General features: G+C 41.4%; 1 protein-coding gene across 1 annotated transcript in view; it reads right to left on the reverse strand.

Moving 5' to 3' along the window:
- LOC122801240 (FERM, ARHGEF and pleckstrin domain-containing protein 2-like) overlaps positions 1 to 27515 on the reverse strand; it is a 963231-nt gene that overhangs the window by 596249 nt on the left and 339467 nt on the right. The window contains exon 4 of the mRNA XM_044070791.1: positions 4016 to 4105. Within this exon, the coding sequence (XP_043926726.1) occupies positions 4016 to 4105 (90 nt within the window). The remainder of the gene's footprint in view (positions 1 to 4015; positions 4106 to 27515) is intronic.

A 27515-nucleotide genomic window follows, 5' to 3' on the forward strand; every position in this document is an offset into this window, starting at 1 on the left:
ATGTCTTAATCCCAAATGCCTCCATCTACTATCCTACTTAGGACATCCACATTGCCCCTAAATGAACGCTCTGCCAGTTAAGAGTTTTTAGAATCATGAAATATCAGTTGACTTAAATTTTGGAAGCAGCAAATAGCAGAGACATATAAAAATATCCCTAATGACCTAAAAAACTGCAAAACATGGAGAGTCTGCAAGTGTTATTTAAGCATCGCCTCATGTAGCACATCAGGATTTATAAAAGTTTCATACATTGGCCCAAAGCGAGAATTGCTGAAGTAAGATAGAATGATTTCTAGCTATAACTGGGAATACAGAAATAGGGAACAGTCTGCGATTATCCTTGTCAGATAAAATTAGATGTTGCAGGTCTTATTACACAAACTGATTGCTTCATCACACACAAGTTAGAGTAAAATTTGTACTTCTACATCCACTGTTTCTAATTAGAAACATAAGAACTAAGTTTCACAAAGACGAAGTGCTTCGTAGCCAACATGTTAATATAAATACTTGTCCTATAGTCACTACACTGTATTCAGGTCTCATGTAAAACAAAAATTTACAAATTATTTAAAGTTAGCAGATTCAGTACACCATAGTTTGGATCTTTACATAATGAAGTGCTCTAATAGAAATAGCAAGAAAATAAACTGCTCAATAATCATAACATTCCAAGATCTAATTTTAGAGAATGAGCTACCACCAGTATAATACAGCTATATAAGGAACATCAGCCATTTGCAACCCCTTAGATCGCTGATAAGTGCTATTTCGACCATGATCCGATACAGAAATAAGGGAGATGAACAAGCAGACCTTTGAATTAGAGGAATTAAACAATTTTAATTTAAATTAACAACTGATACAAAAATAGAATCTGGTCCATGCTCTGTTTCATAGAAATGTCATTCTTCTGAATCAAAACTGCACATGCGAAAGCTAAAGGAAATACAGAGTCTTGCTTGCTATATCAGCTAGACTAATGCCAAAGCTGCAGATCCAGATGGTTTGCTTGTGAAATCATATGAACTGACGTGAGTAGGATAAACCATTAAATATTCACCTTGAATACAGCCACAAAATATTACCATGTTGATGATGAGTTTAATTCCCTGACAACAAAGCTGGAATGCCTCTATCACTGCTGAATCTGGTACAGAAGGGAGTTCCTCTTAAAGTGACATCCTTTGGACTCGGAAGTTAACGTTAAAAGGCTCCTGGTGGCTAAGTTGCATTGGAGCTTTTGTTCCTAGGACCCATGCGCACAACTGTACTATTTCTGGATTTAAAATAAAAGTTTATTATGGCATATGAGGGCTAAAAGCAGCAGTCGGAAGGAAGAATATTGAATTTACCAGCTTACACTGAGAATGGAGTTTGTCACTGCAAGGATCTAATGATTAAAATTTGGGCGCTTTACTAAAACATTTTATAAAGACAGATTTAGCATCTTTAGGTTAGTCTATGGTGTATTTTTCTTCACTGCTTAGAAAGGATAACGTGCTAGGAAATCTCATCTGAAACTTAATTTTGCAGTTGATGAGATCTGCAGAGTACGGGGAAAGTTTTTGGTGCCTTTCTTTGATTTCCAGTGGGAGATCCTATGAGAGAGAAATCACGTAGCCATACCATTTAAAATGTTTCTGACTTTTGAATGCAGATAAAATATTGTGCACATCTTGACAGTTGAGGAATTTGGCATAAATTATTTGTGGATTTACAGCGTTTTGTTTTTTGTAGAGTGCACGATGGGCCCTTTCAATTATAATCTCACTAGGACAATCATTAGACATTTGTTTGAGTATTGGGACAAGTTGAGTGTGCTCATAATTTAATGGGAGCCCCCTGACAATATTATTTCGCCTACTTCTTGCTTCCAAGTCTAGGATTTTCTGTTTTATGTCAGCTATTGTCATGTCTTTGGCACTCACTTCTTTTAATGACTCAAGTTGGAGCTCGTTTGCCTTTGCTTTTTCTTCCACTAGGTCTAAGCGTTCTGCAATTTGATTAATTGAACTTCCGAAATTTGAAAGTTGTTCGGAGAAACCTTGCACTACAGTTTGAAGTGGTAAGAGGGCAGTTTTAAGCTCATCCATGTGAATGGTGTTTCCCGACTTTTGTTTAGGATCGTGTTTGGATTGTTCCTGTTGAAGTTTTGATATTTTATGCCTTTTGGATATGACCTCCTTTTCAGGAGAAGCAATAGCAGATAATTTGTTTTTTGATGTTTGTGTTTCCACGCCTTCCAGCTCCTTAGGCATTTTATCACAATTACTTTACTTGTCCCACGTAGTTGCTATCCTCTGTCAAGGTACTGATGCTTTCAGGCCTCTTATTTACACATGGTGGATTGTGTCAAAAATGACCAGAGAGACAAAAGGCAGTTTATACTTTTAAATCCCGATTCTGATATTCAGGCATGTTAGCAGCTGAATGAATGCTAGTTCTTCCTTTTAAATTAGTCCTTTTTCTGATATTTGCTGGCTTTAAGACTATTTTTCAAATAGTTGAATGGGAGCTTTGTGGAGAGGGTGTTTGCTACACAACCACCATCTTGGAATCCCCATGACAAAAATTTTCTATCATGACACCCAAGACATGGCCTTCTCATACAGCACAGCTTGTTGTTTTATTTGGCTCCTAAGTACATGCTAACTCTTCTGCTTAGAAACAATGAATGTGAAAATGCCTCATTGTCAGGTGACAGTGGCTTTCATTTAAGTCTTATGTGCATGTCTAACTGGTGTTGGCCACAGCAAAAGCCCAGTCTGTAACAGAAATGCTCTGTCATTTGATTAAGGCTCAGACAGGATCCTCATGCAGTGCTGGTTCCCTGCTCTCTGTTCCCTGCTATTCCACTGATGATCTAGGATACTTCTCTAAAAAAAAATAAAAGAATGAATGGGCAATGGATCAAATCAGTTATCAAAAACCAACACACTGATCACATCAAACTTTCAACTTTATGTACAAGTCAAGTCTCCATTCCTATTCGGTGAAGCTGTGTCCTATAAATCTCCTCAACTCTGAGGCAACAGCATGTTAACCAGGTCAACAAAGTGTAAATAAATAAAATGTTGGAGGAAATGGACTTTTCTCCCACTATAATGATTGCCATTAATAAGACAGATTTTTGTTTCTTGTGTCTTTCAATGCTCAGGCCATGCTTTGGATTATCCTACTCTCTCTTACTGATGCTAGTTGGATGCATTCTTCCAAGTAAAAGTCCAAGTCTGCATCCAATAATAATGAGGCTCTGATTATTCTTTTTTAAGCCTAATCCCCAATACAGTGCTTTCTGGGGAAAAAAAGACTACCTCTTCTAAGTAAAATTATCTTGCCCCGATCTTCTGGCCAAGACATAAATGTCTAGATCAAGTCCCATCCTCCATGTCAATTACTTATTTGTCATTGAAAGCTACTAGCAACCTTCCCAGTTGTACCTGTTTGATGGTCTTCAGGTACTCCTATTCATTAAGATAAAAACACTGTAGTGGATCTCAGCAAGACAAGAAGAGTGTCCCTTCGGTTAATGTAATGACAATTCTCAAATGTCACACCATAAAAAGGAAATATGTTCCCGTGGTGCCAAGAAAAAGAAAGAGACAGTACATCTGATTTAGAAGAGCCTACAACAGTAAAAAACACACTATGAAATACAGCAGTTGCATATATTGTTAAATGCACATTCACCAAGATGTTTTAAAAATTCATAATTGGCATTATAAAACACAGCAGCATAGCTTAGAAGTTAAGACACTAAACTACATTCTACTGATGTCAGTACAAATCTCATCACCTCCACCTGTCCCCTGCATGGCTCTAAGCCAGTTACATAACCACAGCAAAGCTTCCAGATCACCCTCAAAAAACAGGATTTGTTCCTAATAGGTCCTACCCCAGTGAAAAAAGTAAGCATGCTTGCAACAGCATGTTTTGGATGAAGATATAAAAATATAAAAAATATCTGAAATACAATATAATAAAATGCAACGTATTAGTGTTAACTCACCACTGTAAGGACCTCCAGGTCTTTTAGATAGGTCCTCTCTGTTGTCAGAATCTCTTTGGCAATAAAATAAGCTTTGTCTGCAGGGTATCGCTGGAGAAAAAAAAACATGAACAGTAGAAACAGGATTACAAGAATACTAATCTTAAAATGTTTAGTAAGACAGCAGTTAGAATTTATTTAATCTCCTTAAAATGTACTAGCAGTATACCAAGTACCTTACAAAATGACATGCACCAAACAACCACCACTCAATTAACGGTTATGTTTTACTGCGACTGTGTGCGTCATCCCTGCCTCCTTTCATGTGTTGGATTAGTTGGTCAATAAACCAAGTCATATGGAAATACTGTTCTCATATGCCATGAATGTTAAAGTAATTTCCCCTACATGCTGTTGGGGGGTCCCTGAAGCCTTATTCTGACAAATTTGAATGATATGTCACCTCTTGATCAGTGCTGCCTTCTCTGCCTTGCATGGGGTCTTGCTACTGCCTGATCCACATCTGCTTCTCTGAAAGGTATGGGGCCTCTGCTGGGATCATTTCTTACAAGTTATGCAACCTAACACACACTGAAAATATCTGGCTGCAGGTCTCAACTGAGTACTTCAATGCATCTGGATATATAAAGACAGCAGAAGCATTTCTTCAGTTGCTCAAAAACATTTTCCACCACATTTTGTTGCTTTGCATGCATAGCATTATAACGCCTCTTCCCCATGGCTTGATTGTTGCTGACAGGGGCTCATCAGCCAATAATCCTAGCCTATCCACTGTAAGGCACTGAAATGTCACTGTAGTTAGGACAATTACATCCAGGCGTACCTTAGTGTCCACTGTAACTGGCTATCCACACATTCCCCTTAATTCTGCATGTGGTTAACACAATTTGACAAGCTAAATTCTGGTCTTCCTTTTCCCACAATGACACAGTCTATGGTCTGCTGGTCAGCAATGTGGTAATTAATTAGGTACTGAAAGTACCATCTGCATCCATATAGAGGGCTGTGGTACACCACATCAAGGTCCCTGGATTTCACTAACACTGTAGCATCCTGTACACCAGCATTCACATAGCCACAACATACACATTTTATACATTGCTAAACCATTCACTTTGATATCATTAAGCAGTTATTTGCATAAGCTGTACACTACTCTGTTTTTCACTAGAGTAGCCGTTCTACTTGGGTCACTGAATCTCCTCCTATCTGTGCATTACCACTAACCTCAGCACTTTGAGCAGAGCTAGGAATTGTCAAGGAATACTGGCCTTACTTTCCAGTATGATAACTTGGATCAGTAAAAAACATCTTAGTTAAAAAGCAAAATCAGGTTCACCAACATTTCAGAGGATAAATAATTGGAACATATGCCTTAATACCAGAAAATTAAACACTGCTGACATTACTAAGAAGGATCTCCAGAGGAACACTCATTCTTGTGTAAGCAACAGCCTAAAGTTGCCAAAAACTAAAAAAAGTGGCATGTTTTTAAACTACCGCAATACACAGACATTAATTATATTTTTAGTCAGAAATCTTCTAATGTTACACTGATTATAAATAAATATATTACAGAATGAGCACACCTTAAGTGTGTGGAAATGAATTTCAGACCTACACTCACTTTGTAGCTAGTGACTACTTGTGCTTATAAATTACTTGTTCTACTACTTCAACCAAGAAGTGAAGACTCGTTATGTAAACCCAGCCATCCAGCCTTTTTCACTTTCTGAAAAACTGTGATATTGATAGAAAAGTACAGTTTTGTACCTACCATAAATGTAGATGTTCGAGGATCCACATTGCTGCAGTCCTAACTATTGGGTATATCCTCAGTCTTTTCTTGCCCCAGATGTCAGAAGACCCTGAAAAGCTAAGGCCAAAACCAAAAATTCCAAACATACCTGCACCAAAAATATGTACAATATATACAAAATTACCAGAATATAACCTCACCTACACAACCACCCTTAAACACAGAGACTGCAGCAATGTGGATCCTCGAACATCTACATTTATGGTAGGTACAAAACTGTACTATGTTCTTCATTCCACATTGCTGCAGTCCTAACGAATCCCAAAGCAGAGGTAAGGGAGGCTGGCAAATCATAAGGAAGCAGGAACTGACAACATGCCTTGCAAAATAGCTGTGGCAAAACCAGCCCTAGACTTAGAGTAGAGAGGAAGGTGATAATGCTTAGAGAAAGTATGCACTGAACTCCAAGTAGCTGCCTCCAAAATATCCTTAGTGGCCACCCCTTAGAAATGCTGTAGAAGTGGCAGTAGCCCTAGTGGAATGAGGCCTAATTCCAGCTGGAATCTCCTTGCCATGATGGGAATAACAAAATGCAATGCAAAACCCAATCCACCTAGAAATAGTTTGTTTTGACACAGGCTTGCCCTAACCCAAAGCAAAAGAAACAAACAACTGCTGAGACTGCCTAAAATCCTTAGTCCTGCTCAAATAATATTGCCTGTGTACATCTAAAGAGTGCAAAATCTTTTCCCCTTTATTTTGGGGATCTGCATAAAAAGTAGGCAAATGAATAGTTTGGTTTAAAGCCACACTAGAAACCACCTTAGGCATAAAGGAAGGATTAATGATACCCTATCCTTATGGAAAATCAAAAGGCTCTACCGCCATAAGGGCCTGCAACTCAGAAACCCTTCTTGCAGAAGTAATGGCCAACAAAAAGCAGTCTTCCATGACAAATATTTCAATTCAGCAGTAGGCTCAAAAGGTTGTAGAGTAAGTTTCTCCAACACAAAATTGAGATCCCAAGCAGGAGTAGGAGCTCGGGTCTTATATTCTTTGCCCCTCTAAGAAATTGCTTGAACAAAGGATGAAAACAATGGTGGGTCACAATCATAGTGAGCTGAAATTGCTGCAGCATGAATCTTAATGGAAGAGAAAGACAAACCTTTGTCCAATAACTCAGTAAGATATTGAAGAGCCACACTCAAATTAGGCTCAGAAATCTCCAAATTGTTTGCTGCACTCCAAAATAAAAATCTCTTCCATTTTTCACTTTCCTTGTACTAGGTCTTCTGGCTTCCATAATCACATTTAAAACTTGTTGAGGAAGTTGAGACCTGCTGTCTTTCAAAACAGAATATGCCAGGCTGTTAGATGAAGAGATTGAAGCTTGACATTGAGCAGGTGACCGTCCCTCTGAGACAACAGGTGTGGAATCAAGGGTAAAGGCCATGGAGGCTTCCTTACCAGACTCCTCAGTAATGGGTACCAGTGCTGCCGACGCCAATCTGGAGCTATTAAAATCATCCTTGGCTTGTCTTGTCTGACCTTTAGAAGCACCTTTGGGAGAAGAGGCAGAGGTGGAAAAGCATACACATGAAGATTTTTCCAACTGAAAGAAAGAGCATCCACTTTCCAAGCTGTGTGATGAAACCTCTTTGTGCAAAACTTTGGCAGCTGGTGGTTTAGTGGAGAAGCGAACAGATCTATGTCTGGAGTTCCCCATGACACTGTCAATTTTGAAATACATGAAGATCCAGTTTCCACTGGGATCCATGATTTGTCTGCTTAACACATCTGCTAAGGAGTTCTGTGCTCCGGCAGAAACCTTGCCTGAAGAGTTAGTTGCAAGCTGCCATAAAATCATTGCTTGCCTGCACAATGGGTAAGAATGTGTTCCCCCTTGTTTGTGGATGTACCACATGACAGTTGTGTTGTCTGTTAGAATCAACACCTGCCCTGGAAGAAGTAACTCCTTGAAAGCCATTAATGCAAACTGGACTGCTAACATCTCTTTCATGTTGATATGTAGATGCTGTAGTCTGGCAGGCCACTTGTCTTGTATCCACTTTCCATTTAGATGAGCTCCCCAAGCAATGTCTGAGGCATCTGTCGTTAGAATCTGACTCGCCTCTGGCCGGGTCACAGAGAGTCCCTTGTTTAGGTGACATTCCTGAGCCCACCACAGAAATTCCTTTTGAATGCAAGGTATTATTTGAATGACAGTGTCCAAATCCTGGCAGTGCTGTGTCCATACATTTTGAGATACCATTGCAGCTTCCTCATATGCAGTTTGGCATTGGGAAGCACCAGAATACAAGATGCCATGAACCCTAAGGCTTGAAGGACTGTCCTTGCAGTCAGCCCGGACTGAAGAGATAGTTGATGGAAGTAACTGGAAAGAGTCTTTTGTTTGTCCGGGGTTAAAAAGGCCATCTGGGCTGCTGTATTCAGTCTCACACCCAGAAAGCACATGTCTTGAGAGGGTACTAGACTGGACTTTATTAGAATACCCTAGGCATCTTAGCACTGCTATGACATAATCCAAATGCTGTAGAAGGTCTTCTTTTTCTTGAGCTAGAATCAGGCAGTCGTCCAAGTAAGGATAGATTTGAATTCCTTTTAGCCTGAAGTAAGCTATCACTGGAGCCAGAACCTTTGTGAATACTCTGGGCAGTGGATAAGCCAAAGGGCAATGCAGAGAACTGATAATGAGAATTTCCAGCTCGGCAGATACTTCCTGCAACTTAGTCTTATAGGCACATGAAGGTAAGCTTCCTTGAGATCTAAAGTTACCATCCAGTGATCCTTGCCCAGCAAAGGTAAAAGCTGTTGTAACGTCAACATTTTGAACTTGGGAATGTCCAGATAAGTGTTGAGGATAGATAAATCCAAAATTGGCCTCCACGTGTTCCCCTTCTTCGGTACTAGGAACAGGCGAGAATAAAATCCTAGGCCCCTTTCTGGCACAGGAACTGGCTGAATGGCCCTATGTGGAGCAACAGAGAAATTTGCTTGTGAGCCTCTTGTCTTTGTAGAGGAGGAATGTCTGGCATGCCTTTGAAAGGAGGCATGGTATGGAAATAAAACCTGTAACCGTGGTGAATGATATCCAGAACCCATCTGTCTTGGGTAATTAAATCCCAATTTTCTTTGAAAAGAGACAGCCTTCCTCCCAAAGGTGCTGCCGAATGTACTGGCAGCTGAAAAGGCAGGTCATTGGGTCTGCTTAAGGACTGACCCCTGCCCTCACCAGAAGTCTGAGCAGGGGAACTCCCTGTCCTAGGCCTAAAAGAACCTTGAGCTCTGCCCCTACCACGTCTAGACCTACCCCTAGACTGGGAATCATAAGCAGGATAAGTCCATCCCTTAGTAGGCCAATTTCTACTAAACTTGAGGCTGCACCTGCAAAAATCCTTAACAGTTTGCATAGACTTAGCCTTGTCCTCCATTTTCTTTAAGACTGCTTCCACAGGCGAACCAAACAACACATCAGACTGCAAAGGAGCATCCAAAATCCTTGTTTTAACATGCTCAGCTAAATTCTGATCTCTCAACCAGGCATGCCTACGAAGAACAGAACCAGTGGCAGCCACCCTCGAGGAGGCCTGCACAGCATCAAAACCACATTGCAAGGAATGTTTACCCACCTGTTCAGACACATGAACTAAATCCTGCAACTCTTTACACTCAATACCTTCTGCCAGAGCATCCACCTTAGATTTCAATTGTGAAAGGAGATAATTCTGATATTTTAACATGTGAAACTGACAATTCAACGCCTCATGGCTAAAGTGGAAGAAGTATACACTTTCTTTCCCCATCTATCCAAAGCCCTTGCCTCTTTATCAGGAGGAACAGGATTTTTAACAACAGAGGCCTTCACACCTTTAGGCCCCTGAGAGACAGTTTCTGGGTCTGCCCTAGGACTCTTAAAAAGATACTTATGAGCTTCAGGCACCCTATAATACCTATCCGGTTTAACTGGGGCAGGAGGCAAAGAATCAGGATTGAGGGAAGCCTCTGCAAAAACATCTTCCACCACATTCAGAACAGGAGGTATAGCTAAAGGCCTATGCTGGGGTAAAACAAGAATTCCCTAAGCCTCTTCCTGGAATCAGAGAAATCTTGACCTTCCCATTTAAAATGCTCCCTCATGGAATGCAGAGTCTCTGAAAATGAAAAATCCTCAGGAGGAGAAGCTGAAGGAGTAGAATCATCCACATCAGAATCAGAATAAGGAGGATACTCCTGCAAGTCTTCAGCCGAAGACTCAGAAGCCTCACATTGCTCAAAACTCTCAAACTCAGGTTCTACCCTAGGCCTCTTATCAGGAGGCATAGAACCTCTAATCATAGTAATCAAATCCTCTCCCATTTTAAGCATATGTTTCTTAGGCAAAGCCCCTGAAGCACTAGGAGACACGCCCACTGAAGTTAAACTTGGCCTGCCTCTCAAAGAAGCCTTGGAAACAGAAGGGAGGCCCTAACCACCTTAGGAAGAGAGGGAAGAACAGCCACCTGAGAAGCCCCTCAGCCTGGCCTACTTCCTAGGATACAGCCTGTATCAGTAAAGTCGCTTGCTGAGACCCCATAGAAACACCTGCGTAACCCTCGGGCTCCACTGAGCCTTCTAAAGATCCGGCGGCAGGGACTGTCGGTTCTTCCACTCTAGGCTTTGCTACTTTGTCGGCATTTTATAATAAAACTAACCTGGCACAGTCTAACCTTCTCTTAATAGTGCGTTTGTTAAATCTAGCACAAGAGCGGCATCCAACAACGTCGTGCTCAGGCCCTAAACAAGGTATACACAAAGTATGGTAATCCCTATGAGGTATCTGTTTCCCACAAGAAATACAGTTATTCACTTTTCTGACATCCGGTTAAATACTGAGGCAAGAAAAACCAAAATATTCCCCACGGGTACTTAATAACTTTGATTCGGTCTGAAACTCTGACTTCAGAAACTTTCAGAACGCCAACCTGCACTCGCAAAATTGCTTCTGCATCGGACCATGCGGCAAAAAAGACTGAGGATATGATGTCGGTCATGCGCATTAGTACCCTGACGTCAGCCATATACTTTGGTATTCGGGCCGACTGGACAGCGGACTACCCAATAGTTAGGACTGCAGCAATGTGGAATGAAGAACATCAAATATACCCCTAAAGGAGTTAAAACAATTTCAGATATTATTCTGAGAAAATAATTTTGAACTCAAAAGTGAAAATATTCTTTTGAGTCCTTCATGTACCCCATGTGTTATCCTATGGCCTACCCTAGTGCCCTCTTCCACCTCCAGGGTCTACCTGCCTCTTCTTTCTTCCCCCAAACTAACTCCGATCTAGCCTGGGGCAGATGTAGAACTTAAAGGCGTTCTTGGGGGGCTCCTGTTATTACCTTTGTCGTTTTTTTTTTTTTTTTCCTCCTTTTGGCCTGCTTTATTACTCTTTCCTTCCCTGTAATCATTGGTTGCATCAGGGAGAGGATGTGCAATGTAGACATGCAGAGCACTGCCAGGACCACCACCCTTCCTCCTCTTTGAACCATGCCTCTAGTCTTGTAAAAACATGCTTCCACAACAGACTAACAGGAAACGCCGAATGCCCATACAGTCACCCAAGATACCCAGCCAGCACGTCAGATGCCCAAGTTGCTAACTGAAACCAGGCAACGCCACACTCAGGATTTGATCCCTTCTAAGCTACAATGCTGCCTCAAATCTGAAAATACTGGCTACTTAAACCATTATCAACTCATTCATAACTAGTGGGTATGGAATGTCATACCTTTGGTAAACTACAAGCATTCTTACATTTCTGAGCATTTTATTTAAAAAAAATTAAGAAAATATGCTGCACTGTAAATATTTTGTGAAATGTAAGTGCTATTAAAAATGCACTGCCAACTGGAATGATATTTTTTTCTAAATTACCACAAACAATTTATGTCTTAGAAAGTGTACAATCTAACACACAGTTCCTGAAGCCATTTTGTTCTGGAGATTGAAGCTTTTATGTGATGGCAAGACATTCATTTCTGAGTGTTTGCTCATTGAAATATTTACAGAAATGGGAAAAGTATGCCTGTTCATGGGTAGGTACTAGGGCTATCTGCCTGAAGGCATTTATAAGCCTAGCCAGAATGTGTTGGCTTTTGCTGCCCCCATAGATTAGTTCCCTGTGTCTCTGTCCAGCAGAGCCACTGAATTGATCCCAGGGGAAAACTTTCTGTTTCCTATCCACTCGTCAAGGTTTCTCTTGAAGAGTGCTAGTGAGGAGCTCTGCCTAATGTAGCATGGAATCTTGCTCCAAAGCATGGGAAGTCTCTGGGACAGGAATCTATCCCTCCAGCACATCCCATTTATTGTTGTGATGAGGTTTAGATCCCTAGAGTGTGTGGCTCGAGGGGATAATGTTTTCTTTAGGTGGAGCATGTCCATCAATTCTGGGTTGGACATGGCCTTGTATGTCAGGCAGAGATCACCTCTGAGCAGACGGTACGCAACTGAGTACAGCTGGAGTTTCTTCAGTCAAGCTGCATAGGGCATCTGTTTGAGGCCAGTGATCCTCTTGGGTGAGGTACTTCTGTGGTCTTTCCAGCTGTTGCATGTGTCTTGTAAGGTACATCCCAAATGGGGCGTTGTACTCTATGATGGGTCTGATGAGTGATGAGTAGAGGGGTACAGTGACCTCTTTTGATCTGGATGCAAATCCTTTTGTGATTAGGTGGGCCACATAGAAGGATTTTCTAACCACTTTGGCAATGTGATTATCAAAGGAAAGATTACTATCTACTTGGGTCCCCAGATCCCTTATTACGCTTTCTGTATTTAGGGGACTACCACCTATGTGGTAATTTGTAGGTACTTTATTTCGAAAGGGAATAACTATGCACTTTTTGGCATTTAGCTTGAGGCTATGATTTTGACACCAGGTATCCGTCTCAGTAAAACCCTTTTAGAGGATGTCTGTGTCAGCCGGTGTGTCAATTACAGCCCCTAGTTTGCAGTCGTCTGTGAACTTGGTCAGCTATACTCCTCCTGTGTTTGTCTGTACCTCTGAGAAGTATATGCCGAACAGGAGGGGTCCTAGGACTGAGCCTTGAGGTACACCACTTGTAACCGGTTTAGAGTCAGACCTAGCTCCCGCTACTCTCACCATGTGGGTTCTGTCTGTGAGAAAAATTGGCAACCCATCTTGTGACATAGGGGTTTATGTTCAGGCTGGTGAGCTTGTCTAGAATACCAGAATGGGGAATGGTATCAAAGGCCTTTGTGAGGTCTAGGTAGACTGTGTGTACCACCTTTCCCTAGTTTATAGCCTTGGTAACTGTCTCAAAGAAGTCCACCAGGTTTAGGAGGCATGATCTGCCCTTAACAAAGCCGAACTGGGTAGGGTCAAGTGTTTGGAGGTTCCCAATGTCTCTGTTGAGTTCCATGATGATGCGCTCCACAGCCTTGTAGACCAAGCTAATCAGGCTTATAGGGCGATATTTCCCGGAGTCTGTTGTGGCTCCACCTTTGTGGAGTGGAATAACCATTGCTGTGTACCACTCTATGGGTAATGTAGTCTGTGGATAGGCTGAGTTTGAACAGTGTGTTTAGGTGAGGGGTTAGTTCGTCTTTGAGCTCTTGTAGAACGCAGCCTGGGACACCGTCCAGTCCCATTGATGCTGTGTTTATGGCTTTGGAGAGGGCTATTTTAACCTGAGTGTATGTGATTTCAGGGGCTCTACATTCTTCTGGTATGTCTGTGGGCCCTTTTGGGAGTGAGAGGGGGGTGAAGTTTGCACTGAACCTGTCTGCCATGATGTTGGCAATATCGGTTGGTTCAGTGTATTTTGTGCCATTCTGCACTAACTCCAAGCAGATCTGAGCATTTCCACTTAGATGCTTGACACAGCTAAAGAATGCCGTGTGGTCATCTTTGGAGTCCTAGGCAAGTTTTCTTTCAAAGCTCGCCTTGGACAATTATATGAGGGATCGTAGTTTCTTGCTGATACTGATCAGGGATGTCTTCCCTTCTTGGGATTTTACTCTCTTCTGTACTAGTTTCCTCCTCCTATTGCATAGCTTGTTTATGGCCAGGGGTTCACCAGATTGGTTTGCATTAACAGTATAAATTGACAATATATCCTTGAAGCAACAACCCTTTCTACCTTCTGTTGCCTAAATCATCCTGATAACAGCTTGTGTGCTCTGGAGTTATCATTAAAAAACAGTTGCTTAACAGGAATCTTCAAAACTCATGCATATTATCCAGATACTCCCTTACTTTCTCTTTACCACTCTGTAGTTGCGCCTCTTCTTTTTCTGTGAGATTCTCCTTATTCTGCCATACTTTTACCTTTCCAGCCCTGGTAAATAATTCTTGTTACTTATTAAACCTCTCTCTCTCATTTTATTTCTGCCCTATTTTTAAACTCCACTTTCATGGATAGCATTAGTAAGAGAGAGCAAGGCGGCAGTAGTGCTGTGGTATGACCTGAAGCCATGTTGGGTGCTGGAGAGGAGGTTATTAGCTAAGAGGTAGTCCAAGACTTGAGAATTGATGCATTTCTTAAGTATCTCGGAAAGTGGAGAAAGAATGGCTATGGGGCAGTAATTGGAAAGTTTAGTGGTGGAGCAACCTTTATGGAGGCAAATAATGTGGGATATTTTCCACAGTGTGGGGGGACAGCTTTCTGATAAGGTCCAGTTAATTAAGATAGAGATTGGATAAGCTAGGGCTTCTGCTGCTATTTTTAGGTGTTCAGAGGGGAGATAGTCAGCTGCAAGTTTTGTAGGCTTAAGTATAAATAGAAGTTTATTTTATATAGGAGGGTAGGTACTAATGAAAAAGAAAAGAGTGTAGGCAGAATATTTGGTTTTGATGTAGAGAGGGTGGGTAGAGGGCTGTGTTGTTTAGTCAAAGATAGAATGGTTTCAGTAAAGTGTTTATTGAATGAGACAGCAATACTGCTGGAGGAATGGGGAGTGGTAGGTGGGGGTTGCCTACTTTACCTGGGTGGAGAATGGAGTTTATTGTGGACCAGAACTGCGTAGGGTTGTAATGGGAGGAGTTTAGGCTAGACTGATAATATTGGGTTTTATCTTCTATTTGCTTTTTGACTTTGTTGCGGAACTCTACGAATGACTGTCTAGAGGAGATTTTTTTTTTAAGCGCCAGTGATCCCAGGCCTCATCTCTGATTTTCATTAGTGTCCTGGTGCTTTTATGTAGCCAATGGGATTACTGTGTTTTGACTCTGGCATTTCTTATGGGTGCATGTGTGTTTCGGAAGGTGCTACTGAAGAAATGGACGGCTTCATCCAGACTGAGGTACTTTAGTGGTGTCCAAGCACATTTTTGAAGAGATGAGATACAGAAGAGGGTTAAAGTTTACCCTACATTGGATATGCCTACAGATGATGGGTTTAGCACACTTTAAGTGGTGTCTGGACACTGAAACAACAGGAACTCCAAGTAGGACAATTTTTTGTTCTTAACAATGTTTGTATAAAACATTTCATGATATAAACTGAAAAGGCTTTACTATATAACATGCAATTACTGCTGTATGTGATAATGATATTAAAGTAAATGCGCTTTTTTAATTTCAATAAGTTTAGTCATAACAATGTAAAAAGAGAAGAAAGCCTGGACACAAGCATGTTTAAGCTAATATATTGTAATCTTTGGTTGGCGAGGTGTGGGATGGCGTGTGAAAGTGCACATATTACAATATAGGTAGATTTGATATGTTTTCCTTTACCTTTGCATAGATGAATGTCTGGATTAAGGCCCTTGGCCCAAACTCATAAGCTTTTGTGTATAATCATAATAATAATAATAACACTGAATGTAATGAAAAGTTTTTCTTTAGCAAATAAATGTTTAGTGTGAGTTGAGAACTCTGCAGCAAAGAGTAGCTGTACATTTCATTCTAATGTTTCCCATTGAGATAAGCTGATGCCAGGGCTAGGCAAACAAAAGCCAAGCATTTTTTAATGCTGAAAGTTAATGTTTTCTCAAAGCTTCCAAGCTGTATTTCACATCTGGGAGGGGAATAAAAATAAGACAAGAACAGACATCATTTTGTGTAAGTAGGAGCACAGCCTTTAACATATGCCTTAGCATGGATAACCTTAATTTTAGGTTAGATAATGGTTTGTCTACAGCTGTTAATTTGGGGCAATTGTTCCCATCAGGAGGGCTAAACTTTATTATTTGAAGATGTATTTAGTTTTGCATGTTTGTTTTAAGTTAATGTGTTATGCAGCATTCTGTTTTTTTTTTTTTGAGGGCATTCATTAAAACAAAATATCTTGTAAAATGTTGATATGAAAAAAAAACCTCAAGATTAACCTGCCAAACATTAATAGGTGCATGTAACACAAAAGCTGGAAACAGACATTTAAAAAGCTGTAATATAGAATATCTGTAAATAATTTCTAATCATAATGGTTAGGATATCCATATTATTTTGGAATGTTAATGGCCAAAAAAGAACCCATGTTATATTATCAAATGCAGAATGCAAATGGCAATGCTATAGGAGGCACATTTGGAAAGAAATGAGCAAGTGAATTTGATACAGAAAGAATTTCAGGAGGGATATTCAGCAGAGTATCTGGGGAAAAAGGAAAAGTGAAGTACTTAAACTAATTGCTAGAGGAGCTCCAATAATCATAGAAGTGGGAAAAAGATGATAGTGGCAGACTTGTGGTAGCAAGTGGCTGTCGCAAGGGAGGAGGATTATGTTGTCATGTGTTTATATTCCACCTAAAAGTGCTATTATGGCGCTTAAGAAAATATGGGGAAAAATAATAAGATTTCAGAAGGGAATATCACTTGTAGGTGGGGATAGAATTTTGATTTACAATAGTGAGAATATATCCAGGGCACACAGAAGGGAAAATATAACAAAGCAGTAAAGATTTCTGAAGAAATTTATGAAAATATTTGGTAAGAAAGACTTGAATTCAGTACTAGGGCACTCAGAGAATTTACATACTAGTCCTCAAGGTGCAATAACTAGGCTAGACTTAGAAATTCTATTTGACGGGAGCAATTGCTTAATTGAAAGCTTTGATACACATCCAATAACTATTTCAGATCATGCACCAATAAAAATAAAGATAAAATTGCAGGATAATTAAATAAAAATGAGACTGATGCTTCTGAGGACTTTTAAGGAGTGGGTAGTGGAAAATATTTGAGAGGTATTAGGAAATGACAAAAGCAGCAACAGTGGGTTCAGGTACAAAAGCTGACTCACAGTTTATCCAAGAATTTATTGAATAAAACACACAAAAGGTGTAGTCACATAAAAATCCAAAAGGTATAAACAGTATTCCAAGCACTTTCATCTTTGGTGAATCAGACTTTTTCAAGGAAATTAGAAAACTGTTACTGAGCTCAATTTATACAAACAGCTCCACCCCTAATTAACATTGAACCAATAAAATAAAACCATATAATGAATATGCATAAAGTTCATAAATATTCAACAATCACAGTACACTACAACTGGAGAAACAAGAGGCACTATGGCAGATTAAAACTAATGCGATAAACTGGCTCGGTATCAATGATGCTCTATCCTTAGCCTGTTTCCTGAAGTTAAAAGCATTAAATAGTTAAATTAATTGATATAAATTTTTACATGTATTTATATACTTTTACATTTTATATGTACATATGTATACATTTAGTAATAGCATTTTTACCTATACTATTTTGACAAGGGCATGTTTTTTGGGGATTGGTGTGTTATTTGCTGCACATTTTAGTGTGTTTTTTATCATGACATGGGTTCTATGGTGGTTGAATTGTACTGTGATTGTTGAATATTTATGAAGTTTATGAATATTCATTATATGGTTTTATTTTATTGGTTCAATGTTAATTGGGGTGGATCTGTTTGTTTAAATTGAGCTCAGTAACAGTTTTCTAATTTCCTTGTAAAAGTCTCTGATTCACCAGAGACTAAAGCACTTGCAATGCTGTTTATACCTTTTGGATTTTTGTGCGACTACAACTTTCGTGTGTTTTATTAAATAAATTCTTGGATAAACTGTGAGTCAGCTTTTGTACCTGAACCCACTGCTGCTGCTTTTGTCATTTGGAGCTTATGTGGCCTACTATGTTTTTTTACTGGTATTAGTGAATACTAAAGTCTATATTAAATTCCTGCTGTTTATAGAGCCATCTTTAAATTACTAGTCTCCTATCAAGACACAAGTGCTCATCTGCAGTTGAATTCTGCTCACTGGTAAGCCATTAGACCTCAGGAAATTCTTAGCATTGTTTTTAGCTAATTATTTGGATCTATACAACTGACATTCACTTTCTTATTTGACTACTGCTCTGCTTATTTGTTTATTTCACTGGTTTTATTCTGCCATTCAGCAACAGTGTTTTACTGACATTACCACTGCAGCTATATTGTCACTATGCAACTATGCTGTACTAAAACTGCTGTTATAAATGTAATTTAAATGTAATTGGCTTGATGTTGGTATTAGAAAAGTACAGTTGTGTACACTTACCAAAAATGTAGATGTCTGTTGCAGTCATTACATTTGGGTTATCTGCTTGCAGTCGGCCTGATTATCAAAGTCTTGGGTCCTGCATTGGTTGCTGTCTCATCTTCCATGACGTCAGGTAGTCAGAGGTATAAAGCATGCAGCAGATGACATTACATCAGTTTTTCTTGCCCCAGATGTCAGGTGCCCTCATAATGGGAAGCAAATTAAAAACAAGGTTACACCTCCAACAAAAAGCAAATACACCAGAAAGCTTAAGTAAACAATAAGAGAGGTATAGCCAATAGAAGTCAGGGGGCTGGAGGGAGGGTAACCAGGACTGCAACAGTGAATACACTCGAACATCTACATTTATGGTAAGTGTACACAACTGTACGATGTTCTTTGTGTTTCAGTGTTGCAGTCATTACATTTGGGTAGATTTCCAAAGCTAAGGAAGGGAGGAGGCGTTTATTGAGCATTAGGAGTAGCTATTAGGCCCTGCAAGACTGCAGTGGCAAAACCAGCTCTGGATTTAGAAAAATAGGCAAGTGGTTATGCTTGGTGAAGGTATGTACAGAACTCCAGGTAACAGCTTCTAGGATGCTCCTGGTAGGAACACCTTTACGAAAGGCTGTAGAAGTAGATGCAGCCCTGGTGGAATGGGGTCTTATCCCCTGTGGGGTAGGTTTTCCATGGTGCTTACAGCAGAAAAGAATGCAATGGCTTATCCGCTTAAAATGGTTTGCTTTGAAATGGCCTTCCCCTCTGCCCCTGCAGCACAGGGGACTAGCAGCTGTTCAGATTTCCTGACAGCCTTGGTCCTGTCCAAGTAAAATCTAAGTTGTCTGTGCACATCCAAGGAGTGCAGTATTCTTTCCCCTTTTTTCTGTGGATTAGAAAAGAAGGTTGGCAAATGAATGGACTGATTAAGGGCCACAACAGATACCACCTTGGGCATAAAGGAAGGATTGGTCCTGATGGACACCCTGTCCACATGAAAGATGATGAAAGGCTCCACTGCCATGAGGGCATGTAATTCAGACACCCTTCTTGCTGAAGTGATGGCTGGAAGGATGGCTGTTTTCCAAGAAAGGAATTTCAACTCCACAGTTGCAGCTGGTTCAAAAGGAGGTAGAGTGAGCTTTTCCAATACAAAGGTAAGGTCCCAGGCAAGAGTAAGAGCTCTCTTGGGTGGTCTTAAATTTTTGGCCCCTCTGAGGAATTGTTTCAGTAGGGGGTGAGAGAAGAGGGGTGGCTCACTATTATAATGTGCTGAAATGGCAGAGGCATGCATTTTAATAGAAGAGAAGGAAAGGCCCTTGTGAAGCATCTCTGTTAAGTATTGAAGAATATGCAATAAACTGGGCACGGTTGTGCCCATCCCCTGAGTATGGCTCCAAAAACAGAATCTTTTCCATGTTTCAGCATAGGATTTTCTAGTACTAGGCCCTCCTTGCCTCCAGAATGACATCCAGCACTTTTCTGATGGATGGAATAGGAGAACTCAGGTAATTAATCAGGCTGCCAGGTTCAGGGTATGAAGCTGGGGGTGCAGAATCTGGCCCTCCTACTGGGACAGTAGGGAAGGAGTCTGAGGCAGGTGCCATGGTTCCAGTAGTGACATACTGCACAAGAGGTGGTATCAGTGGTGACATGGCCAGTCTGGTGCAATGAGTACTGTCCTTGGTTTGTCCTGTTTGAGCTTTAGTAAAACTTTTGGGAGGAGAGGCAGAGGGGGGAAGGCATAAACTGAGAGGCTTTCCCAGGTAAAGGACAGGGCATCCACTTTCCAAGCTTATCTGTGGGGAGTCCTTGTGCACAGGTCTATCTCTGGGCTCCCCCATTTGTTTCTCAAAATGTTGAATATCTTTGGCTCCAGTTTCTACTCGTGTGGGTCCATGGGATTTCTGCTTAGGTCGTCTGCCAGTGTATTTAGCTTGCCTGGCAGGAAATGAGCTTGTAGGTGCACTTGGTAGCTCAAGGCTGTGTTCCACAGAGCCATTGCTAGTCTGCAGAGGGTGTATGAGTGACTTCACCCTGCTTGATTATGTACCACATAACAGTGGTGTTGCCCGTCTTTACCAATAACTGTCCAGGAAGAATGTGGTCCTTGAAGGCTGTCGGAGAATTCTGTACAGCTATCATTTCTTTTTCATTGATATGCAGATGCATTTGACTCGGGTTCCATTTGCCCTGAATGCACTGCCTTGCCAAGTGAGCCCCCCATGCATAGTCTGATGCATCTGTTGTTAGGGTTTGGGCAGCAGGGGCTAGAGTGAATGGCAGTCCCTTGTTGTGGTGGCAGGCCTCTGCCCACCAAATGAACTCTGTCTTTATACAAGGAATAATGGGAATCGATTCCAGGTCCTGAGAATGTTGTCAACATAGGCTTTTTAGATACCACTGTAGTTTCCTCATATGCAGTCTTGCATATGGAATTAGTAGAATGCAAGAGGCCATGAACCCCTGGGCTTGCAGTATTTTCCTTGTAAATAGCTGGGTGTTTGTGGCCAGTAGTTTGAAGTAGACTGTCCAACTTGTTTCTCTGGCTTGAGGTAGGCCATCTGGGCAGTTGTATTCAAGTCTGCTCCCAGGAATACAATTTGTTGGCAGGGTACTAGGTGAGATTTCTTTTCATTTATGGTGTACCCCAGTGAGGCTTAGCAGTTTCTTTACAAATGCCAGATGATTTAATAGTATGTCCTGGCTTTCTGCCTGAATTAGGCAATCGTCCAAGTATGGGTATATTTGAATATTTCTTTGCCTGCAGAATGCAATGACTGGAGCTAAGCACTTTATGAATACCCTGGGTGCAGTAGATAAGCCAAAGGGCAGTGCAGAGAACTGACAGTGCATGTAGCCTGCTCTGAAGCGTAGGTATTTTCTGCAAGATTCCCTTATTGGGATGTGCAGGTCAGCTTCCTTTAATTCATTCCCTCCAGCAGAGCTCTTTTGAATGTATACCTTTAACTCCCAGTGGGTGTGGCTTCAGCCTTTAAAAAATGAATTTATCACCTTACAGTTCTAACAAGTACTTATTAACAGAGATCATATATCAATACAATTGTGTTTGCCATCACATATGCTTCAAGATAAAATATTCTGATACCTTGTGTGTAGCATGGTTTTGGATTTATTAATGCAAATATGAACAGGCAATATTTGACACCTAGAGGAGCAGTAGGAGGTAACTGCAGAAACGCCTGTAGATGTCACTCGGCTGTAATGAGTTTCAATGTTGCCAACCAGGCATTTTTGCCTAGCATGGGAAGCAGTTGATGAAGAGTCAGCATTTTGTATTTTGGGATTACCAAAAAGGTGTTTAGGATAGACAAGTCCAGGATAGGCCGCCAGGTATTGCCTTTTCTGGGTACCAGGAAAATCAAGTAAAACCCTTGCCCCCATTCCTCTTCTGGGACAGGTTGAATAGCCCTGATGCTTAGAAGATTGAGAACCTGCTGTTGAGCCTCTGCCCACTGATTTGGGGTTAGGTCTGGCCAACCGTTTGGGGTTGGGAAGGAGTGGATGTGGAATATGTAATCCTTGGGAAACTATATTTAGAACCCATTTGTCTTGGGTAACGAGTTCCCAGTTTTTTGCATGCAGGGCGATCTTTCCCCCTAAAGGAACAGTCAGTTGAGCAGGGCTTGGAAGGTTTAAGGTTAAGTCATTGTGACAGTTTACTAGAGGGGGGTGCCTTACCACTTCCATCTTTGGAAGAGGGAGCCCCCCCCCCACTGCTTAGGCCTGTGAGTACCCTGAGACTGAAGCCTGGGTGGTCTGCTGGTCCTGGCTTTGGACTGAGAAGGCCTGGAAGACCGGAAAGGACCAATTCTTAGAAGGCCAGTGCCTACTAAATCTGGGAGGCTGTACTTGCAGGAAATCTTTAACAGTTTGCATAGCTTTAGCTTTTTCCTCCATCTTTTTAAGTACTACTTCTGCTTTGTTACCAAACGGGCGGTCTTGGTTTAAGAGAGCATCCAGTAATTTAGCTTTAACATGATCTGGTAAAGTTTGCTCCTTAAGCCAAGCATGCCTTCTAAGTACAGATCCAGAGACATCAGCCCTGCAAGATGCCTCTAAGGAATCAAAACCACATTGCAAAGTATGTTTACCAACTTGTACAGCAGAATGCATTAAATCCTGTAAGTCTTTATTTTCAGCACAGTCGGGAATCAACACAATTTTCTGTTTAAGTAATCCAATAATATACTGCTGATACTTTAACATATGAAACTGGCAGTTTAAGGCCCTAATGGCCAAAGTAGCAGAAATGTATACCTTCTTCCCCCAGCTATCCAGGGCCTTGGAATCTCTATCAGACGGGGTAGGGTTTTTGGCAGTAGCAGCCTTAATGCCTTTGGGTCCCTGTGAAATAGTCTCTGGATCCGCAGTAGGATTCTTAAAGAGGAACTTGTGAGAGTCAGGTATTCTGTAATACCTGTCAGGTTTCCTGGGAGCTGGAGGTAAAGTGTCTGGGGCCAGGCTAGATTCCATGAAGGCATCATCTACAATGTCCAGTACAGGAGGGATAGCTAAAGGCCTGTGTTGAGGTAGGAGTAAGAATTCCCTAAGCCTCTTTTTAAAGTCAGAGTAATCCTGGCTTTCCCAGTGGAAAGGCTCCCTAAGAGTATGCAAAGTTTCACCAAAAGAGAAATATTCTGGAGGGGAAACAGAGGGAATGAAGTCCTCTGCATCAGAATCCTCATAGGGAGATAAGGACAAATCCTGGTCATCAGAAGAAACAAAAATTTCAGAATCCTGATCCGAAGAATCAGAAGGAAAATCAGTTCTAGGTCTTTTATGGGGAGAAGGGTGGCTTCCCCTGATTAGAGTAATAAGGTCTTCGGCCATTATTTCTTTTTTAGGCATAGGGGCCTGACCATGCAGTCTGGGCGTCAGTTTTCTAGGCGTGGATCAAGTTTTAGGCCTTGAAGAAAAAGATGGCGTCAGTTTGATATGCAAATCAGTAGGCCTGAATACACACTCAGAAGCCGGTGCCTGCACAGCAGCTCTGGACCCATCCAAGGTAGAGACATCTGCAAGTTCCATAGTCGAAGAAGCATCTCGCGGCATACTGGACTCTGAATGGGTCTCAGTAGAGGGCTGCGAATCTGAAGTAGTGGGTGTCAGGTGCTGCGAAAGCATCTCACGGAGAACTGGCAACTAGCTTAACGGAAGCATCGCCAGCAGCTTTGGACCTATGCGTTCTGTCTCTTTTTCTTTACGTTTTTTCAGAATGTTGGTAGTCAGATGACTTACTGAAGCCATTTCGGGATAATTGAACAGAGTACCAAAATAGTTAGATGCAAAAATGAATCAACAACGAATAGTTCGAGGTTTGAATAAGGCACAAAACTGACAGCGAAGGACATCATGGTCTGGGCCTAAGCAAGGAATGCAGTACGAATTAAAATCTTTATGAGGTATTTGCTTTCCACAAGAAATACAATTGTTAACTTTTACTGATATCAGTTTAGAGCAAGAAAAAGGATCCCCAACGGGGTACATAGCTTTTTCGAAGACTTCGGATCCGAAACCCGAAAAATTTAAATTTCAGGAGCCAGCCGGCCGACCGGCACTTGCAAACTGCTTCTGCTTCGGACACCGCACGGCAAGGAAGACTGATCTAATAGCATCGGCTGCATGTTTTATACCCCTGACTACCTGATGTCATGGAAGATGAGACAGCAACTGATGTAGGACCCAAGACTTTGATAATCAGGCCGATTGAGGGCTACCTGCAAGCAGATAACCCAAATGTAATGACTGCAACAGTGAAACATGAAGAACATCAGTGTTTACTGATTTAGCACTGCAGTTGTCTCCGCTACTGATTCAAGTGTACTTTTAAGTGTTCATTTTATTTTTTCTTGTGTGCACAGGTTAATTGGCTGCTAAATGTATTGTGCATGATTTATTAACTTGCTTCTAAACAAACTTATGGCACTGTGATGTGTTGGCTGTTGAAGTACTCTCACACTGTTGCAGTAACATCTGTTCTCCTGCTATTGTTTCTCTCTTGCTCTCTTCCACTCTGTCCTCAGAACGGTGTCTTTTAACACTCTCCTATCTTCTCATTACTTTCTTTAACCTATCTTTGTCTCATTTCTACTAGCTTCACCCTCTCTTTCTCTCTCTTCACAGTACACTCGGGCAACTCTGCAGTCCACGGCTACCACCCAACCCATACAGTCTACGAAGGAATCAGTACTGCAAAACTAAACCAAGGATATATCTTTGAGCCTGAAGAGCAGGGTCAGTCCACCCTGGCATTCTACATGTATGTGTTATGATAGTGAAGCTTTAATATTAGATGTGTTACTTAGCAGTTCTCAGAGTGCTAACAACACTGACTGCTTGAGCCTTGTGCCCCCCCCCCCACTTGTGTAGTAATCCTAACTGTCCATTAGACATTATACATTTAATTTAGGTCCTTCCTATTCTCTGTGATTAAAAAGTAACCCTCAAACAGCCCTAATAGTGCTGTTTGCCTTAGTTTTGTATCACTTGAGCCCCACCTATTTATTTGCATCTCTGTACATTCCCCATCATTGCTAATGTATCGCCCTACTCTAATCTGTGCACAAACTGGCTACTAATGAGCAAGTCAATATGAAGACACTCCCAGCCTTAATCAACTTTGTCTTCTCTCTCTTTCACTTTACAAGTAGGGTTTGTATTACTACTCACCCCCTCTGATGCCTTCACTGATAGTTTTCCACTGCTTCCCTCTCTGGTTTGCCTGGTTTCTTTGCATTGCACCTGGTGCACACCCTTTTTGCTACCCCCCACCCCCAATGTTGTGTCTTTTGGCTTATCCCGATTAGGGGTCGCCACAGTGGAACTCTGGTCCTCTGTTTGGTAGTGGATTTTTACGTGACGAGTTACCAACCCTGATGCACAACCTTCAACGAAGGAACACCCATTCATGCATGTCTCCACACAGAAGACGCTCAGGCTGAGAATCGAACGGGACAACGTCTTGCTGTGAGGAGACGCTACCACAGCACCACTACTGCGGTACCCCCCCACCCCCAATACTAAGTATATATTAGATTCTTGCTGTTATGGAGCCATCTTTAAATTACTAGTCTCCATTCAGGACACAAGTACTCATCAGCAGTTGAATTCTGCTCACTGGTATACCATCAGATACTTACTTGGTGATCCACAGCTTGGAGGGGTTTAAGCCACGCTCCGTTCGCCCATGCTACGCATGGACTCACTTCACGCCCCACCCGCCCCAACTACATCTAGAGTTATTCTAGGCACTAACCCCTCCCAATAACCAGCAACCAATCAGAATACTAGTAACCTGTCTCCTCTGCTGCTCACAGTATCTCTCCCACTTCCAATCAAACTGCTCATCTGACACAGTCATGTTACTTGCTTTCAATCTAACTGCTTATCTGACACAGTCATGCTGCTACCTAATGTGCTTGCATTCCTTACCTGCATTCTTCTTGCACACCTTACATCCTACCAGAACTCCATAATAGACAAACCCCACCACTATCACTGCACCCTTACTCTCATTTCTATCCATCACCCACCTACTAATTACACTTGTCATACCATCACAATCTCTATCCCAATACACCCACGATACTACCAGTCACCTGTTACATTGAAACAAACAATATCCCTAAAATATGACAGGTTAATTACCAGATTTATAAGTGGGCGGCCACAGTGGTGCAGTGGTTAGCATTGTCACCTCACAGCAAGAGGTTCTCCGGTTCAATCCTCAGCTGGGGTGCCTTCTGTGTGGAGTCTGCATGTCCTCGCTGTGGTCGCGTGGGTTTCTTCTGGGTGCTCCAGTTTCCTCCCACATCCCAAAGACATGCTGCAGGTGGATTAGACACTCTAAATTGGCCCTAGGTGCGAGTGTGTTTGCCTTCTGTGGAAGGTTGGGCACCGGGCTGGCAACTCGACACTGTAAAACTCCACTGCCAATCATGAGCAGACAGGTGATATGCTGTGGCAACCCCTAACCAGGAAAAGCCGAAAGAAGAATTACCAGATTTATAAAACGTATGTTTACTGCCCTATCTAAATTAGTCCTCAGTGGTGATATCCACCCTAACCCTGGTCCTATCATTATGAACTCCTCACCTAAATCTGCCTAACAGCTGCTCCTTCTCAAAACTAACATCCAACAGACAGCCATCTGACCTCCTGTTCACGTGTTTAAATATCAGAAGTATAACTAATAAAACCCATGGCTTAATTGCCAACATAGCCTTATACTCTCCTGATATTCTCATCCTGACTGAAACCTGGCTAAAAAGTCACATCAGAAGTGAGGAAATACTCCCAATGGGTTATAACATTCTTCGAGTAGATAACCTAAGAAAGGGGGTGGTGTGGCTCTAATGTTTAAACACCACCTAAACATCCAGAACCTAAACACATCTGCCCCCCACACTGGAAATGAAGAAATATTATATGCTAACCTCAAACTAAACCCAAATAAAACAATCAACATCATAGGATACTGCTTTCCACCTGGCCAAAACATCCCACCCCTGGAAAACCTCCTGAACTGGGCTAACCATTCCCTACCTCAGGAAATCATAATCCTAGTTGATTTTAATATCAACTGGCTATCTTGTAGTAACAATCATCCAGTCCAGCACCTAAACCTTCATGATTTCTCCCAACTAATAGTCACCTACCCGGATAAAAACTCTAACATACTACTCTCGACTGGATAATAGTCAATAAAGACCCTCACTCATACTTAGCTGTCTCTCTACCAGACAGCCTCAGTGATAACACTCCAACATTCCAAATATTAATGACATGAAGTGGGTTATATTCTTTTCAATTCCCCACAAGTTTAACAAAGTCTACAAAAGTCCAATGTTTCCATTTTTTTCTAATAAAGCCATATTTCACAAATGTGACTGATGCTTTATTATCTCACATTTATTCATTAAGTTCAGTGTTGGTAGCTTTCTTCCCATTCATCTCCATTGCCCAGCACCAGACTCCAGTTCTAGTCCAAGGTACTCCAAATTCTTTTAGTCAACTCCCATGCTTTTTATTTCTCTCTCGATCATTTTCCTTTGAAACACTGCAAAGGTTACATTGCCAAAGTCCATCTATGAGCTTTATTATCAAAAGACACAGAGAAGCAGAGTTCCCTTCTTGCTGGACAAACCTTTGTACTTCCTTCTTAGCCTGTTCTGTATAAAAAAAAAAACTTTGCTACTCCAGGAA

The sequence above is a fragment of the Protopterus annectens genome, chromosome 4.part1 (assembly GCF_019279795.1).
Source record: "Protopterus annectens isolate FY-2018-M chromosome 4.part1, PAN1.0, whole genome shotgun sequence".
Lineage (NCBI taxonomy): Eukaryota > Metazoa > Chordata > Ceratodontiformes > Protopteridae > Protopterus > Protopterus annectens.